The sequence below is a fragment of the Anabrus simplex genome, chromosome 2 (assembly GCF_040414725.1).
Source record: "Anabrus simplex isolate iqAnaSimp1 chromosome 2, ASM4041472v1, whole genome shotgun sequence".
In the NCBI taxonomy this organism is placed as follows: Eukaryota; Metazoa; Arthropoda; class Insecta; order Orthoptera; family Tettigoniidae; genus Anabrus; species Anabrus simplex.
In genome coordinates, this window is record NC_090266.1 from 554,535,425 (window position 1) to 554,556,157 (window position 20,733).

At 38.5% G+C, this 20,733-nt stretch overlaps 1 protein-coding gene across 7 annotated transcripts in view; it reads left to right on the top strand.

Moving 5' to 3' along the window:
* The window catches only part of LOC136864217 (ATP-dependent helicase brm), a 510,653-nt gene that overhangs the window by 272,088 nt on the left and 217,832 nt on the right, over positions 1-20,733 (top strand). For all 7 annotated transcript variants that reach the window (XM_067140929.2, XM_067140932.2, XM_067140934.2 and 4 more), the window contains exon 15: positions 11,522-11,699. In XM_067140929.2, coding sequence (XP_066997030.2) covers positions 11,522-11,699 — 178 coding nt within the window. The remainder of the gene's footprint in view (positions 1-11,521; positions 11,700-20,733) is intronic.

Genomic DNA, 20,733 nt, shown 5'->3' on the forward strand with positions numbered 1-20,733 from the left:
AATGTGAGTGAGCGTTTTAGTCTTTTTCAAAATAACTCTATACGTCGAAACCAGCCATTGAACCAACTCTGCCACTTTTCTTTTCTTCGGTTACAGTTTCACACTCTTGATCCCATGCTGCCAGAAGCTCCTTGTCGGATGCAAAACGCCGCCCTTTCAGCTTCATCTTCACTTGTGGGAAGAGTGCAAAGTCACATGGCGCAAGATCAGAACTGTATGGAGGGTGATCAAGCACAGTCAACCCTGATCTGGCAGGAAAACCCATTGTTACAATAGCACGATGTGCTGGAGCATTGCCATGATGCAAGAGCCAAGTGTTGAGCTGTGACCTTGGACAGAGCTGCTTGAGAGCCTGGATGACCTGAGGCAGACAAGTCTCACTGTACCACTTCGCAGTAACTATCCTTTGTATTTCTAGCACAACCCGAGTCAGGATGCCCCGTTTAGTGAAGAATACTGCAATCATCTTTTTATTCACTGACCTTGACTTTCACAGTCACAAGAGTACCCTCATCTTCAAACAGCCACACCTTGTTCTGGGATTTTGTTGGGACATCGTAATAATAAAGCCAACTTTCATTACCTGTAACGATGCTATTGACGTTACGCGAAGTCCCATTTTCAAACTGTTTTAGCATTTTTCGGCACCGTTTCACTCGATGTGCCTATTGTTCCTGTGAAAGTGAATGGGGCACCCAAAGAGAACAAACCTTTCTAAGATGGAGATGGTCATGTAGAATTGAATAAATAGCAGGTGCAGGGATGTGGAGGGTCTCTTCTACCTGCCGATGTGCCAACAGACTCTCTTGCTGCAACAATTTCCTCACAGCTTCAATGTTTTCCTCAGTCGCTGATTCAGACGGTTGCCCAGAATGAGGATTGTCTTCAACCCCAAAATTTCCTCTCTGGAACTCTTTGTACCAGCAGAACATTGTTGTCCGATGTGGACAATCTTCCCCCAGCACAGGAGTCATTTCCTCCAGGCACTGGTCAACAGTTAACCCACAAGCAAAATTGTAGCGTATAATTGCGCGATATTCACCTTTAGACCACACTGACAACTGGCTTTCACTCCCACTGCTTGGTAACAACTGGTGTGAAGGTCGCGCCTTGCTGTCTTCTAGACCAGTTTTCACCCCTCTTTTCATCCCTCACCATAACAGGGGTGTCCAACCAACCATTTTTGCATATTGCAAAACTTTCGTAGTGCCCTTTGTATGTTTTAGTTATCACAAAGTCTGTTTAATTTTTATTTGGCTGAAGATGGCTACTAGGTAGCTGGAACTAGTCCCAAGACTGTTGTAATATCATTTACTTGATATATTGTATTGAAAATGTGGACCCTCTTGTAAATTTATTTCTTATATTTATTATTATAACATTTCGAAAGTAAATGACAAAATTTTTAGATGAAATTTCACAAGTTAATTCAGCCTTAACCGAACAGATTTACGAACTAGTTATGAAGGCTAATACAGTTTTAACCGGACAAATATCTCAAGTGTACACGCAGGTTTACAAAGTAGAACCGTGCCTAGAATAAAAAATTTCAACCGTAGATGATTAAAAAAAATTTGCAGATCAATTCCCAAATTACCCCACTGTCGGCAGCCCTGAAGATGGTTTTCTGTGGTTTCCCATTTTCACACCAGGCAAATGCCGGGGCTGTACCTTAATTAAGGCCACGGCCGCTTCCTTCCCACTCCTAGCCCTTTCCTGTCCTTTCGTCGCCGTAAGACTTATCTGTGTCTGTTGGTACGACGTAAAGCAACTTGCAAAAAAACTAGTTAACGCAGCTGATATGTGACATCAGGTTAAAACTGGGGCAGGTTGAGCAGATCAATAGTAGCGTAAGCCAGCTGGATGGGAACATCTCGAACCTCAAGGAGGAGGTGGAAATCCAGGTTTCCGACATCAAACAACAGGTTGAGGGGAGAATTTCTGCCGTCCAGGAAAACTTTGGAAACCGTACCTCTGCTGTTGAGGGAAATTTTGGGAGCCGCATTTCTGCCATTAAAGGAACGTTAGAAAACCGGATTTCCACCATCAGGGGAGATGTTCAGAATATGAGAGAGACCATCATTTACGTGGTAGAAGATACATTAATTCGAATGGGACCTTTCACCACACCTTCAACCCCCTCAAACCTAACCGTCATACAGGACACCTAGACCCAAAGATGATTAAAGAGAGCCTTCCGGAATTCCATGCGAGACTGGAAGAGAACCTGACTAGCTTCATCAAGGGATCGGTCAGTCTACTAGGAAGGACTAAGCTACTGGAGTACATCTCTTTTAACTCGTCACACTGCAGTTAAGGGGGCAAGCCTACTTGGTGGAATAACTTGAAGAGCTTGAACTTAAACTGGACTGACTTCAAGAGGGAATTCCTTGCTAGGTTTAATTCCAAAGGGGTGAAGAGCTCTGTGAAAAGAAAGCTAGTGACTGATGCACAACCTACTGGCATGAGAGCTAGCATGTTCGTCCTGCAGGTGTACCAGCTCTTCAAGTAGCTGCATCCTGAAGGGAACGAGAACGAGATCCTACCAGACATCGTAGAGCTACTCCACAAGAAGATTAGACCCCTTGTAAAGGTATCGCAACCAAGATCCTTTGATGATCTGCGTAGAATCATTGCCCAGTTGGAAGAACAACACAAGAGTAAAACCATGGAAGAGACCAGCTCGGTTACGAAATGCTACCAGTGTGGATGAACGGTACACCTGAAGAACAAATGCCCAACTTTGGTGTCGGGAAAACTAGGTCCGGCCCATTCTGGATGGAGGGTGACGCAAGCGTGAAGAACTGATATAACTTGAAAACAATATTCTCTCACCCATGGGTAAATAATGCTAGTATCAAGCTCGAATTATTATTATTATTATTATTATTATTATTATTATTATTATTATTATTATTATTATTATTGTTGTTGTTGTTATTACTACTACTTGTGATGTACATCCACTTATTAGTATCATCATTAGTTTACGATCGCATTATTTGTGAGGTTATGTCATGAAATATTTGCTGTATATAGATATTTATATGAGTTTAGTTAATCCAAGAACCTGTAATTAACCCATATATGCCCGCAAATTTTGTTTTTGAATAAAGTGCTCATTGTCACATATGTTGCTTCTTTTAGTGATATTAGGTTAATGGCAGCACTGATTTTTTTTCCTATTAGCATTACTGTCTGATTGGCCATAGGTCAAAAACGACCCTGTGGGCATATAAACTACCTTTTCCTAGATTGTTGCCTCAACATATCTTACAGTAAAGTAAACTCGTGTCCTCATCCATAGGTGGTGCAGCTCTTTTCAGGCACACCCCCATTGTAGGTGAGCTGCATGTACCATTTCAAACACATACCAGTCCTCCTGCCAGTTTTAAATTCCTGGCAGTACTGGGAATCAAACCTGGGGTCCCGAGGACGGCAGCTAATAACACTAACCATTACGCTACGAAGGCAGACATATCTTACAGTTATTTACTAATACAGACAACCATTATTGTGTGAAATATTGTTTTGTTTATTATAATTATATATTATATTACAGTGTACACAAATTGTAGCCACACTCAAGATATAAAAAGCCTACACGAACTGATAATAATAATAATAATAATAATAATAATAATAATAATAATAATAATAATTAAAATGAAATGAATTCAGAAAATAATAAAAGTAACTAAGTAGCGGCGGGTACACATCAAAGCTTGGAAATGTGGCAGTAGATAATAAATGCGCAAAATCAAACCATATGCGAAGGAAATCTTAGAGGCCTAATAAACGACAACTAAGGACAGGAGTGTGGAACGTGCAAGGGCCCTATTGAGGTCCACGTGAAGGTAGGATGTTATGGGGAAGAAAATGTTCACAAGAATCACCCCCTAGCTCAACTATATTAAAATTAACAAAAGATACAGATCCACTAGGTAAACCAAAATCAAGACATAATCTGGATACTTAAGTAACTTTGAAAATACAAGGTTTGACATTGTAAGATTATGCAGAATTACAAAGTGTTGTCGATAATAACATACAGTTGACTGTCTGTCATAACAGTCCTTCAAAAAATTAATATTATAGACAACGGGAATATAGGGCAAACTCACACGTTGAATTTAAAACATTGAAATTTACATTAAACGAGAAAATACCGAAACACAGAAGGAATTAAATACAATCAAACACGGTAGGAAAAACATAGAAATAGCACTTACCAACAAAGGGGAAGGGTTCCTGATGGGAGCCCTCGAGCGCAAGCGCTCGCTAGGGTGGTCGGATGGAATATGACGCCAAGAACTCGCATCACACCCGCAAAGCCGGCAGAATACCGGAAATGGCCCGATCACAAACAACCAATAGGATACAAATTCCACTAGATTCCAGTTTTTTTTTTTTTGCTAATTGGAAAGTCAGTTATTTTGGCTAATCCAATTGTATGACCATGTATGGTCATTTCCTGACCTACTGATGCAAGAAGAATTACATTACCCGATCTCTCACGTGCAGTACCCACTGATCCAAAAGTTACGTACCGCACGTGTTTAAAGCACAATTTTACACTTTTTGACATACAAAATATACAATGATAATACCTTCAGGAATTTTTTTAATACAATAATAAGAAAATTTCAATAAATTCTTCAAGTTACATGAAGTTTGAATACAAAAATCACTTCAAAAATAATTTTTGCATCTTGCAATATTCATTCGGTCCAAAAAATAAAATGGTAAAACAACAAATTAAGAAACACTATAATCAATGATTTTCAAACGTTCGTGAGTCCAAACTCTTTTTCTTGATGTTTCTTAAACTCAACACACAGTGCTTAGTTGCAGTTCTCCGTCCCACCACAGATTACACAAATATTATTACACAGATAATTATGAGTTCAAGTACAGTGGTGGAATACAACACATTCACAAAAATATTGCTGCACTAGGAAGTTACAAGCACTGTGTGCATCTTATACTGAAGTCTCAGTCTTCATGAAAAGCTATGCATGAAACTTTAAGAAACATTTATCATGCAACGCAACATTGCATCTCTTGTATGCTTTCGTGATTTTACTTTTACATGAAACACATCTTTTACGTTTCTCACCCACAATAATCATGTAACCATCACTTTTGCCTGCAATTTCTGGAACATTCTTTGTGGCATTCCTTGGTCGGGGAGATGGGCCGTGTTGTGTTTGTGCAACGTCTTTGCTAGTTCCCTATGACATGATAGCAGATTGTCGGTTCTTCCAAGGGAACGAGCTAGAAGGTAGCGATTGTTCACAGAAACATCAACCAGCCAAAATACAATCAGTGTGTACCATTTCTTTCCCCTAATTCCAACCCGGTACACAGCAACATTGCTATCCAATTGATCCACTCCGCCCACACAACCATTGTACTGATGAAGAGTACCTTTGCGTGGGTCGAATAGGATGAACTCCGTACTCACTTGACAGGAGCATAACAACGTTGTTATCATGCCACCTAATTGCATTGTACTGTGTTTCTTGTTTACCATGGTGTCAAATGCTCCTTTAGGCTCCTTGCCCATAACATCAATTCCCTTTAGTGGACAGTGTCCTGTACGGTCCTTTTTAAAAGTTCCTGTTGCCTTTACACCATTTGCCTGAAGCAATGATAGCAAATGAGAAGTAAAGAAATTGTCATAGTAGACTGAAAATGAAGAATCAGGATACATAGTTTGCACTTTTGAGACCAGATCCATAACAGCTGATTCACCAAGGAGGAGTTCTGGATTTTCCTTCATGTATCTTTTATCCTGGTATAACTCTGTTTGCAAGCAGTAACCTAGTTTTGTGGTAGTAATCCATGCTTTGAATCCAAAGCATATGGGTTTCCTGTGGAGGTGCTGCTTGCACCCGTGTCTCCCGAAGTATGGAATCATTCTTTCATCAACACTCAAATTCTTCTCAATAGGGGCATACAACAAAAATAATTCATTCAAAGCCTTTACAAGAGGATTGACTTTAGCCATTCTGTCATTGGGGACCAAATTATCGTTATCGACAAAGTGAAAGAAACGCATAATCTCTTCAAATCTATTGCGTCGTATGCCATTCATGACCATAGTATTATGACAATTGTCACTTAGTTCCCAAAACATGCATCTTCGGGGAAGCGGTACGTATCCACTCAAAATCAGCACTCCTAGAAAGAAATACATATCATCAGAAGACAGAGGGAGCTAAAATTATTGTTGTGGGAAGCAGCATATCCTACAGTATGCCTAATTATTCTTTCCACAATTTCTTGGTTGAAAAAGAGCTGAAAGAATTCAAGAGGCAAACTACGCTCATTGAGAGAGAGAGAGAGAACAGTTCGAGGATGTGGTTCACACCATGCTATCTGAGTGGCTTCCAAGCTCCCAGGTTCCTATTCAAAATATTCTCGGTTCCTTGATGTACTTTTGCTCATATTTGTACCACCACGAGAAATGCTGGGTTCTACTTACCCACAACTCCACCAGAGGAAGACCCAGAAGAAGGTTTTATTTCTTCCCCGCTTTCAATTTCGCATGTATTGTGAAACACTTCACCGAGATCTACACACTCCTTATTGATAAACAATTCAGCTGGAGCCTTGAGTTGGCGATGGCTGAGATGGTTCGGATCATTACAGTCTTCTTCCCCCGAATCGCCATCACTTTCAGTACCTTCATCAGCGGGAGGTTGAATAACCACTTCAATAGTTGAAACCTCTTGTTTGGAAGATAACCTTTCAAGCTCTTCTAAAATCTCGTAAGTTGTAAGACTGTTTGGGAAACTAGCCCTGAAACGTGAGAAGAAGAACTCTTAAGTTTCAGTACTGAGTCGGTAATAAAATGAAATGAAATGGCGTATGGCTTTTAGTGCCGGGGGTGTCCGAGGATAAGTTTGACTCGCCAGATGCAGGTCTTTTGATTTGACATCCGTAGGCGACCTGCACATCATGATAAGGATGAAATGATGATGAAGATGACACATACACCCAGCCCCCGTGCCAGCGAAATTAACCAATTAAGGTTAAAATTCCCCATCCTGCCGGGAATCGAACCCGGGACCCGTTTGGCCAAAGGCCAGCACGCTTATCATTTAGCCATGGAGCCAGACACCGAGTCGGTAATAGATTCCCATGATACTTCCCTCTCCCCAAATATAAAAAAGTTGCAGTAATAATGGAAAGAAACTAAGCTATATCTTATCATCAAGCAGTAATGCAATTATGATCATATTTGATTAAATGCATGAAATGTTCCTTATATGCACGCAGGGTCGAAAACGACCCATATCAAATATCTCGGTTTAATACATGAGCATGTAGTAAAATTTAAAAACTTGTGACATGAAGTTGTAAACTACATTCTTTACTCTAAGTAACAGCACAAGAACCAAGCTAAAATAATAAACAGCAAAAGTGTCAACTTACATTTTCTGCTGCAGTGCATAAATACTATGCTGAACGATGTAACACATCAATCTCTTTGTAGTTACAAGCCAAACAATACAGCTTCAAATTAACAATCACACATCACAATAATAGCCAACATGCTGACAAATACATAATCATGATTTTAAGTTGAAAATGAATACATGGGGTTAAATGATAACAAATTACTATTGTGGGTCATTTTCGACCCTGTGGGCATATATGGGTTAATATTATATAATTTATTATTACCTGTGTTAATGATTTGCAATCCACTACAGAATTGTGAAACACAATGTAACATCCAGAATGGTACTTGGTAGAATATTCTATACATTATATCTGGGCCTTAAGCATTCTAGAATTTATGAGAAAATGTATCTTTCTAGAAGCCTGGCCAGGCACATATATAAAGAGGTGGTGGTCTTGATGGTAGAGTTAGTTACTGTTTAGTTGGAGTTATGGTTTGAACGGGAGTATACTTGAGACCACGTGTAATGTTGAGCCGACATGTCAGCAGTTAACGGTTTCAACTGTATTTTAAGGTTGCGATTTGCATGTGGTGTGTGCTTAGTGATGGGCGGTTGTTAAGATGGCGGTATGTTGATGTGTATATTTTGTTTGTGACAGCAGTGATAAACGTTATGTGTATGTTTATGTGAAGTTAAGGTGAAATAAATAAGTATACCAACTGACAGCATTTTTTGTGCTTCTTTGTGGATACATTAACTGGCGACCGTGATGAGGACGTAAAAATTTGCAAGTAAATTCGAGAGTAAGTGTGAAATGATCAAAATGAAAGTGATATTAGAGAATATGTCGGTGAAACAGCTCAGAGACAAACTCACCAAGAGAAATCTCCTGACGAATGCTGCAGACGCGATTACGGGAAGATCTCGCTGAAGAGGAGTAGATCCTGAAATGTTTTTCATCGAAATCGACGAAGATCCAGGCGAAACTTCAGAAGATGAGGTAAATATGACCAAAATGTGTTCTAACCTAATGACCGTGATGCAGGCACTAAAAGACAAAATATCAGATGTCAGTTCTGCCCTAACAGGAAAGATTTCAGATCAAATTTTGAAAGTAAACGACAACATTTCTCAAGCTGTAACTCAGTTTTACCCAGACAAATATCACAAATGTGTATGCAGCTTTACAAAGTTGAACAGGGCCTAGAATCTAAAATTTCAACCGTAGATGATGAAATTCCATTGCAAATTACCGACGTCGCCTATCGATTAATGCAGCAGATATCGGACATCAGGTCAGAACTGGGACAGGTTGAACAAATCGATAGTAGGGTATGCCGGCTGGAAGGTGATATCTCAAACCTCAAGGAGGAGGTGGAAATCCAGGTTTCCGGCATAAAGCAACAGGTTGAGGGGAGAATTTCTACCGTCGAGGGAAATTTTGAAAACCGTATCTCTGCTGTCGAGGGAAATATCGAGAGCCGTATTTCTGCTGTTGAAGGAAGGTTAGAAAACTGGTTTTCGACCATCAAAGGAGATATGCAGAATATAAGGGAAAACATCCTTCACGCAGTAGAACATAGATTAACTCGACAGGACGCATCACCAGCCTTCTACCAGATGAGGTATTCAGCCTCTACGGTTATCCATGGTGCATTCCGCCAGACAACGGGAGTCAGTTCACATTGAGGAAGTGGCAGCAGATGATGACAGAATGGGGTGTGGAGCACTGGACCACCCCTATCTACAACCCAAGGGCCAATACAACAGAACGACGGGACCAGGAGCTGAGAAGGATGCTACAGGTCCACCTAATAGACAAGAGAATATCAACTGTGGGATCGTCAGATACCGCAGTCACTCTTTGCCCTATGACGATATATCAACCATGTCACCGGCTATTCCCCAGCGGAGCTGTTCCTTGGTCGACAGCTATACGGCACCAGGGATTGGGAGAATCATTCACCACCCACTTCTGGTCAAGATGATGCAGCTGTTTCCCTGGCAGAGTGGCAGCAGCAGCAACAGCAGGACAATCTTTGGCCGAGAAGAGATCCCTTACGCAGGCCAAGGCTCAAGATGTCGAAAAGACCCAGATCTTCCTACCAGGCCAACAAGTACTGCGATGTAACCACCCAGTCTGTAATAAGATTGGCGGGTTTCACGCAGGTCTCGCATCTAAGTGGGTTTGTTCCATCGAGGTGGATAAACAGCAGGGCCATGGGGTCTAGTTACTGAAGACCAACCCTCCTGTCAAGGTCCACGCATCGGAGTTGCGGCGAGTCACCCAACCGCTATGCATACAGAGTAAGCCTGGAAGAGAGGCTACTAATGACACAGCACAGTCTGTCATGAGGAGAGTGCATCGACTATCATTGAGAAAGAGGCTGGCGGCGAGGCAACCGCGACCCTGGACACGGCACAAGCTGGTTAAGTGGAGGAGAGCACATCCATCAACATTGAGGAAGAAAGAAGATACAATCTACGTCCAGAGCAAAGTCGACGAGTGCGTTAGAGTGTAGAAATTGTTTCAAGTTATAGTGGGGATATTGATGCAAGTGTGATAAACTGATATAACTTTAAATCAATCTTCTCTCACCCATGGGTAAATAATGCAAGTATCGAGCTCGAATCACCTACTGCTGCTGCTGCTGCTGCGACTACTACTACTACTACTACTACTACTACTACTACTACTACTACTACTACTACTACTACTAGTGATGTACATCCACTTATTAGTATCATTATTAGTTTAGGATCGCATTTTTTGTGAGGTTATGTCATGAAATATTTGCTGTATATAGATATTTATATGAGTTTAGTTAATGTAAGAACCTGTAGTTAGTATCATATAATTTATTAATACTTGTATTAATGATTTGTAATCCAATACAGAATTGTGAAACACACTGTAACATCCAGAATAGTACTGGGTAGACGAAAACTGGGTAGAATATTCTGTACAATATACATTACAACTGGTGAAAATGTCAAAAGGATGACACTGGCGAATTTAATGACAAAGTTTCTCCCATTATTGAACAGTTACTCAGAACACAGGATTCTTCAGCAAGTGTTGAAGGAATCTCTTTGTCTATTGTGTAAGTGCATTCAGAAGTACATAGTCGATTAGGCAAAGAGAAAGCCTCTAAGCTTGTGTTTTTGTCTAAAGTGTGTAATAGTGATGTGAAAGTGTATACACAATACCATAATTTGTGATTCAGCATTTAATTTGCCAGTAAAACTTAATTTCGAGCAAGATTATAACTTATTATTTACTTCTCTTTGAGTTGATAATGAGTGTATATAGTCACTAAGAAACCCACAAAGTTCCAGTTTCAGAGCAGGTCAGAGTTATCAAGATGTGAATTTTAGTGCAGAAACATAGAAAAATATTGCTTAATTTGGTTTTGTCATTATCTTATTTGGAAGTTCTGCTGTATTTATTTAATATTTTCAGCTTTTACATTCTTCCTTGGAGTATTTGTTCCATCACTTCACTATGAGCAATTAAGAGCAGTGCTTACCTTAAACTGCCAACACCGAGCAAGTGGCTGTGCGGTTTGGGTCACGTAGCTATCTGCTTGCGTTCGGGAGATAGTGGGTTTGAACCCAACCGTCGGCAGCCCTGAAGATGGTTTTCGATGGTTTCCCATTTTCACACCAGGCAAATGCTGGGGCTGTACCTCATTTAAAGCCATGATTGCTTCCTTCCTACTCCTACCCTTTCCTATCCCATTGTCGCCATAAGATCTGAATTGGTGCAACGTTAAGCAAATAATAAAAAGAAAGTTTTTAAAATATTATTATTGACCTGTGATTGTTCTGTTCTTTTACACAGGATCTTTTGCTTTTTGTGCTAATTCTCTGAGGGGACAATGAAAGGGAGATGGACCAGTAGACAAGAGAAATAAAAGTATATTTTTCTTACAGTGGTGTATTGATTACCCTGTAATAAAGCAACTGCTGTTTTTCTCCCTGCCTAGTAAGAATTTATTGACTATACAGTGATTTATGCTTTGTTTTATAATATCAAAGAATATGCTGTATTTTCTAAAAACATTTTTTAATTTAAACTTTTTTTTTTTTTTCATTTTGTTTAGAACCTTATCAAATTGGGTCCTGGAATTTGAAAAATGGGCCCCGTCAGTGGTGGTAGTTGCCTATAAAGGCTCACCAGCTATGCGTCGCCAAATCCAGGGTCAGATGCGTGCCACGAAATTCAATGTATTACTGACTACCTACGAGTACATTATTAAGGACAAAGGTGTTCTTGCTAAGGTGAGACTTCTTAATTTCATTATGTTCTGAAGAAGGAAATTATTTTTATTTTGTAATTTGTGTTCAGAATTGTTTTGATAATTATCTGTCATTAATAAATAGTTTTATGTAATGAATTGTTTGTATCGATCATTGTGTTCAATCTTTTGACAACTTACACGCCCAAGTGACATGATCGCTTGATTTTAGGTGATCGTTCAGTAGATAAGTGAGGAATAATGGAGCATAATAAATAGTATAAGAACTGCTCATTTGAAACTGAGACTTAGTCTAACCGTAAGTATGAGCGTTGTTATTCAAAGAAGGAGAACTGTGAGCTTGTGTCAGTGTATGGTTACGTTTGACAGAAAAAAAGTGTTAGTGGTACGGTTTTTACACAGATTCATCCAGAATTACCCAACATTGGTTATTTAGTTTATGATGAAAAATAATGTTAGCTGAGACAATTTTTACTGTCATATCACCCTGTACAATGCCAAAATGAGGTAAGGCACAGTGGGTACCCTGGAAAAAAAGAAAAAAAATCTAGGGATGCCAATTTGCAAACAATGGTGAATCCAAGACACCGTTGAAGAATGATTCTGCCACCAGCCACGGATGTTGCTTGCTTGGGGCCCATGTCAAGTGGACTGCTGGGACATTTGGTTGAGCTATCAAGGCAGATATATCACCCGTACATCCCTCTTTACTTTCAGTATGTTCACATACAGCAATAAACCATTACAGTAACCAACAAAAGTCTCGGGTTTATTTGGGCAACTTTTACTGTTTTACTAAAGAGAAATATCAGACGTTTGAGGGAGTAAACTTGAGATGGTCATGTTTGATCCAAGAATCTTCCTAAGTATGCACATTCACTGATATCCTACCTCAAAGCCCTTGAGTGGAGTTAAAGAAAATTTTATTGTGGACTGGTCTCAATAGCAGTTTGGTGGAAACATGTATGTCTAAACACGGGAAGTCTATTATTGGATATCTTACCGGTGTTGCGCTGATCACACAAATGCTTCGGCAAAATGTTTTGTAAGACTAGTGTTCAGGGTGGCCCATTGGTTGCATTATAGTTATACACAGACTATTACTGCTGATAGAGATTAACTTGTGATTTATAAGTTATTCTTATCTGTAGGTGCTGATTTTGCAAACTTCCCAACATTGCAGAATAAATAACTGTTTTCGGCACACATTTCTCAGAACTAGTGGTGTACATTTTCTTCGTAATAAAGTAAAGGATTGAGATATAATATTAGTTCCATTCAGCCTACTAGTGACCCAGGTTATTTTTTGTGCATATTGAATATGTTCGTTTCGCTTCTAGTCATCCTGTGTTCCGATTGTTGCCCAACCTACTTCTTTCACAGGAACCGCTTTTCATGCTTACAGTGAATGATGCATGCAGTGTTTCTGCCTTGAGATGGCAAATTGTTGTTAAATACTTCTGTGACATCTCATGTGTATTTTTTTAACATTGGTCTAAGGTAAGAAAATAAAAAGTTTGTATATTTTTATTAACTGGAGAAGGTATTGGCATATATAATGCCAAATAGCATAGTGTCCTCACTGTATAATATTCACAAGCATGATTACATCCATTTTAAGGCAAGAAGCCAATGGTCTGGCACTCCATTGGCATGGAAAAGAAAGAGGTTGGGATGGAACTGGAATCTACATGTATTGTTCACCATTTATAACAAAGCGATGACAGTGATAGTAATTTCTCTCCAGTATATGATTATGACCACACATACAACCTCCAAGATAAAAGTTCCTGTAACCCACTGAATGTTGCACAAGAAAGCATTTTGTCTTCAGGTTCATTCTGGGTCATGTATCTGTGATATGGGAACACAGTCATGGAGATGAATACTTTGGAATGTCCTCTCAGTAATAACGCACCCAACAATATTGCACTTAAGTTGCTTTGGAACTCATAGTCTGGGCTTATCAAACTCAAGATCATCAATTCACTGGTGACCTGGATCGTTAATAACTAAATAAACCATTGGGTCATCAGTGGGCCTATGCAACTTAAAATCAAACCATCAGTATTTACAACTGTGGGGAATATGTTAACAAACCACTGTAAGGGTACACTGGTTAGATTATAGTACAAGTTAGGTTATGTGATACAAGGAGGATGGGTACATGTGATAGAAAATAGCAAGTCATCTGCCATGCAGTATAATGGTGGAAATGCCACTAAATTAAAGGGATGTCAAATTACGGCAGTAAACTAGACAGCACCTTTGCAGTGGAGGCATATACTGTTGGTAATTTTTAGTAAGCATTCTGGGCTTTCCCAAGGGGGATCCGAGGATGATAGCGGGAAGAGCAGGATGATGTGAATTACCAAATAAAAGGAAAATTTATTTCAAGGTAATATTGCTAACAATCAGTTCTTTGCTATAAAGCTTAGAGAACAATATTGACTAGGATATTACATCATCAGAAGATGAAAATTACGGTCCTTCTATAGACCAGAGACTTGAAGTGAGTTAATAAAGAAGAGGACAATGGATTAATTAGATGTCCTTCCATTATAAAGAATTAACGACTCATGTAAAGCTTAATACAAAATACTATGCACAAGTTAAATTTTGAAAAGAAGTAGGATAACAATAATTCAAGGATTGTTTACATATTAAGAGAAATTACAATCATAACCTATCAAAGGTGATATGTCCCACATTATTCCTACACATTGAACATATTACACTATGCCTCCAGCAAGGCTAATCAATTTTCAGTCGTTGATTAAAAGGGAAATGGCCAAAAGATTTTCTGGAAAATATAATAATACCAATAGAAAAAAGGAAAAATAGTAAGAAATGTGAAGAACACAGGACACTAAGTTTAATTTCTCATGCAGCTAAAATACTGTTAAGAGCAATAAACAGAAGGATTTACAGACGAATGGAGAATTATATTAGTGAAGAACAATATGGGTTTAGGCATGGAGTAGGCACAAGGGATGCCATTGGTCTACTGAAAATCATAGGTGAAAGGTACATAGAGAAGGATAGAAAAGTATACACAGACTTCCTAGACTTAGAGAAGGCATTTGACAAAGTGAGGTGGGATAAACTCTTGGAGATACTTAAAAAACATGGGGTGGAATGGAGAGAGAGGATTGATCAAGGAATTATATTACAACCAAACAGCAAGAGTGAGAATACGAGGAGAATTAACAGTAGAAATCAGACTGGGAAAAGGTGTTAGACAGGGTTGCTGCTTATCACCAACTTTGTTCAATATTTACTTGGAGGAAATTATTTGTGAACGCTTGGATGGTAAAAGAGGTGTCAATGTTGGAGGTAAGAGAATTGAATGTATAAGATTTGCTGATGATATGGCAGTAATAGCTGAAAATGTGAAGGACCTACGCAAAATGCTGAGAGACTTAAACAAAAAGTGTGAAGAGTATGGAATGAGCATAAACAAAAAGAAAACCAAATTCATGATACTTGGAGGTAAAGGTGAAAAAGCAACAATCAAGATAGGGGGAGTAATTATTGAACAGGTGAATAAGTTTAAGTATCTTGGAAGTATTGTGACTGAAGACCTTCACTCCATAACAGACATAAAAGCGCGAATTGCCTTAGCCAAGGAAAGCTTCAACAAGAAGAAAAAACTGCTTTGTGGCCCACTAGAGAAAGATCTGAGGAAGAGACTTGCAAGGTGTTACGTATGGAGTATAGCTCTATATGGCGCTGAAACATGGACATTAAGGAAGGAAGAACAGAGAAGAATAGAGGCATTTGAGGTGTGGATTTGGTGAAGAATTGAAGGAGTAAAGTGGGAAGATAAAATATCAAATGAGGAAGTTCTGAAAAGAGTGGGAGAAGTGAGGAGCATGATATCCGTAATGCAAAATAGGAAGAAAAATTGGATAGGGCATAATCTAAGACACAACACTTCACTACGAATAGCAATTGAAGGGATGATAAAAGGAAAACGAGGAAGGGGAAGGAGACGATACCAGTTACTAGACAGCATTAGAAAAAGAAAGGAAGATTATGCAGAAGTGAAGAAAAGGGCACAAGATCGTGAGAGATGGAGGTTACAGCCATGATAGGACCTGCCGGATTGCAGAACAACCTATGATGATGATGATGATGATGATGATGATGATGATGATTTAAAAAAAACAATGGCCGGGCTGAGTGGCTCAGACGGTTAAGGCGCTGGCCTTCTAACCCCAACTTGGCAGGTTCGATCTTGGCTCAGTCCGGTGGTATTTGAAGGTGCTCAAATACGACAGCCCCGTGTTGGTAGATTTACTGGCACGTAAAAGAACTCCTGCGGGACTAAATTCCGGCACCTCGGCGTCTCCGAAGACCTTAAAAAGTAGTTAGTGGGACGTAAAAGAAATAACATTATTATTTATTAAAAAACGATGGATAACTTGTAGATTTACAAATATCCATAGAAATGAATAAATACTTTACCACAAGGCTGATAAAAAGAAAATTACACCACTAATGAAAAGCCACTCTTCACATTGAAGGCATGACAGTATGTTGTCCAATGGAGCCAACTTACGAACAGTTAATAAACGAAGTTCCTTAGTTTACAGAACAAAGAAGATAATTTATAAGATTTACTTATTCACTTATTTACTTATTACTATTGGTAATTTTTAGTAAGCGTTCTGGGCTTTCCCAAGGGGGATCGGAGGATGATAGCGGGAAGAGCAGGATAATGTGAATTAGCAAATAAAAGGAAAATTTATTTCAAGGTAATATTGCTAACAATCAATTCTTTGCTATAAAGTTTAGAGAACAATATTAACTAGGATATTATATCATCAGAAGATGAAAATTACGGTCCTTCTATAGACCAGAGACTCGAAGAGAGTTAATAAAGAAGAGGACAATGGATTAATTAGATATCCTTCCATTATAAAGAATTAACGACTCATGTAAAGCTTAATACAAAATACTATGCACAAGTTAAATTTTGAAAAGAAGTAGGATAACAATAATTCAAGGATTGTTTACATATTAAGAGAAATTACAATCATAACCTATCAAAGGTGATACGTCCCACATTATTCCCACACATTGAACATATTACAATATGCCTCCAGCAAGGCTAATCAATTTTCAGTCCTTGATTAAAAAACAATGGATAACTTGTTGATTTACAAATATCCATAGGAATGAATAAATATTTTACCACAGGGCTGATAAAAAGAAAATTACACCACTAATGAAAAGCCACTCTTCACATTGAAGGCATGACAGTATGTTGTCCAATGGAGCCAACTTACGAACAGTTAATAAACGAAGTTCCATAGTTCACAGAACAAAGAAGATAATTTATAAGATTTACTTATTCACTGAAACACTGATTGTGCACTGTACCGAGCATGGCCGGTACACAGTTCAAAAACACATATCTAAAAGAGTCCACGACAAAATGCCTAGGAAAACGTGGTGAGGAAGTGAATTTGAGTATTTCCTAGATCAGGCTACTGGGCCATATGCTACTCCACTTGAAAATACTGGATAGGCAAACATAGGGTAGTGAAACCAATTAATAAAATTGGAATACTGTGAAGAATAAGCTTCAGAAGGTAGATTAAAAGAGCTCTTTTCCCCTAACTCTCAACACGAGATGTCATGGTGAGAAAATAAGGGCCATCGCCAGGTAGATGTGGGTTAGGACTAGGACGGTATCACAGACCCCGGACCGAATAAGCTCTGATAATTTATTCCATTTGCAGAAGGAGAAAATGTGACATATTGGTAGGGGAAACAACATTCGGGAACGGAGTAGATGCATGGTGACACAAAGTGTATATCAAAGAAGGTGAACAAGTATAGAATTGCGGGGCCAAAGTAGAAAGAATATGCTGCTGAAATAGGGTTAGAATAGCAAATACGTGAATAAATGCCCCAATGGTGGGAGAAGGTAAGAATAACATTACACCACGATACTGATATGTTGCTTAACTCAATGTTTGTGCTACGATTCACCACTGTTTACACCACAAACATATTCCCTTTGGAATATGTTCATAATAAGTAATTTTTGTAGAGGATTACAGAATTTAAGATGTTTTGGAAATAGGGATATTGTGGTATGTTCTTGTAGGAATTGGACAAGAATCCACCAAACTTTTGATCTTGGCTGGGCTGACAATGAAGCACATTTTTGATGCATTAAAGAAGGTAGTCTTGTTATCTGGCAGTCATATAAAGACAGGCTTCAAGAGTGGCTTCATCTGCAACTCACTGCACCAGCAGGTACCATAAGCCTGTCACAAGACGAATCTGTTTGAGAATGCCCCTTAATCCATTGTTTCAAAAGAAGTGAATTGGGTGTGAATCGGAAGTCTGGCCTTGAAGGTCTCTGCTTGTTCCCTCCAAAAGAACTTTGTGGAGTTGGCATTGAGTATTAAGTCAGTCAACAGTGCTATTGAATAGTGGCCAAACTGTGGGTTGGTGCGATAGAATTCTCCCAAATTGTCACTGAAGTTATTCAGTACAGAATCTGCTAACAATGGTATTGTATTGACTTGTGTTGCAACAACAATGATGTTCATACTAATATTCTGTACACAATACATTCAGGATCTGTTAATACATAATACATACAGCATTATTTGGAGTACTTTTTTACATTTTAGCTGCCATGCTACTTTTCGATACCCCTCACTTAAGTGCCATCTGACTGAAACATGTTATCTCCTTATGTCCTATTTTCTCGTGTATCTTTACTATTAATGAACCATAAATGTGGCAAACATGCTAACCTTAGTTAAGCATTTTTCTGGAACTAGTCTACTCCTGCAAGAGTGAATTTTAAATTAGGTGTTTTTGCAACCATATAAAGCATATGGTTGTAATATTAGCTGATAGGTGTCAGAAGTAAAAGAAAAAGAAAAAAAGATGTCAGTAGCATACACCCAGGGCCCTTAGTTATACTAAACGCAGGAATTTGGAATGAAAAAGAAGATAGCTTTTGTCCCTAATCACAATTTTGATGTAATGTTCTTTTCAGAAATTTGTTTTAGCTTTTATAGACATTGCATTCTGAAAATATTTTTAATGAATGTGAAATAGTCATAATTACTAAATAGTTTTGATGAATACTCAGAAATGAGTGATAACGTGTGGAAAAGTGAGAAAAGTAAAATTGTTGCAAGTGAATGTGAGAACAAAGTAAGTGACAGGGCTGATTCAGACTATGAGCACCTAGGTATTATTGGTGGAATTAATAATCAGAATTTAACAGAAAGTGAGGGAGGCAGTGATAGTGATGAGGAAATCTTGGAATGGTATGAGGTCACAAATCAGGATTGAGGTCTGCAAACAATTCTAGTTTACAGCATAAATGAAAGTTTCAATTTGCATTCCTGTTTCTAACACATATATTACACTGTGCATATCTATTGGCGAATTTATAATTTTCAGTAATTACATTGCAGTATTAGCGATCGTAAAATTTGAAGCAGGCAAGAAAGTGAATTATAACCATGTCTTGAGTATGTAAAATAAATATGGTGTTTTGTGATATTAGTCAACCCCTGTGTGGTGTGCCTTGTGGAATTTTTGCCCTAAAAGAGGTAGTTGAGGATTAATTTCTTCAAGAGTAAATAGATGCCTGTGATCTCTTCTGATGAAGTTAGGTATAATTTATATTTAAAAACTAACATTTTTGGAATGTCTCTGGAAGTTAATAAAAAGTCATTAAGATTAATTACGCTCACAAGAAAAAGCATAATTCGCTTGACAAGGGTTAACCCTCCAAGTGCTGATTGTTCACTCTTAAGTGCTGAGCATCTCAAGGCAGCGTGCAGATACATTAAAAAGGAATTATAATAAATACAAATTTGTAACTACTTATGGCATATTATATATATCATTTTGTTCAGGAACAATTAGAGAATAAGATAATAGTAGGATGTTTTATTTACAAGTATTCAGTAAAAGTATAATGGATGATTAGTCATATTTAAAAAAAAAAATCAAAAGATATTCCAATTCTTGAAGTTGGTCACAAGCACTACATTATCTGAAATTAAATTCCAATATATACAAAATGTGCCAAATTTCATTACAAGCACAATGATATATAATAATAGAAACTTCAGTGAATAATAACAAAGTCACAGGTAAAAAGTTTTTTTGCCATATCACTTGTCACAGTTTTTCAGTCACATATATACATAAGTAGAAAGTGTCCGTCTCCATGGCTAAATGGTTAGCGTGCTGGCCTTTGGTCACAGGGGTCCCGGGTTCGATCCCGTCGGGGTCGGGAATTTTAACCATCATTGGTTAATTTCGCTGGCACGGGGACTGGTGTATGTGTCCTCTTCATCATCATTTCATCCTCGTCACGACGCACATGTCGCCTACGGGTGTCAAATCAAGTGACCTGCACCTGGTGAGCCGAACATGTCCTCTGACAATCCCGGCACTAAAAGCCATACGCCATTTCATTCATAAGTAGAAAGTAATCTTTTTCTTCTTTAGAAGATCATAAACACTTTTTTACAAGCCACCAGTCTGCTTTGAGTTATCCTGAAAAGATAAAGAATTAATATTGCTGTTTTTTTGGTAATAAATATGTATACATATATATGAATTATTAGCATACCTAATCGGAATCGGCATCTTTGCAGGTTGCTTTCCTTTTCTCACCTTTGGTTGCCCTCCAAAAGTATTGCAATTGGTTGTAGCAGGTAGGATGTACTCATGAATTGCACCCTGGGCACCAATAGCAGCTTCTTTTGGTCATTAGTGGAGAAGAAGAAACAACACATACTCTCATTCTAGAGCAAGGTAGTATCGTTAGTGTGTGCTTCATGTCTCCGACTGGTCCTGGAGTTGGTTCAGGTTGCAGGTTGTCTCTGTCTTGCTCACCATATGCTAGAGCTTTTAAAACACTCACAGTAAAGCTGTATCTGATTTTTGAATTTGTCATGTTGAATTTATACAATATGTAGGTGTTAAGTAGTGCCATATCCAAGAAATTCTCAAAAATCTTTCTCCAATATTTCCTACTAGGTCTGGTGCAGGTAAGA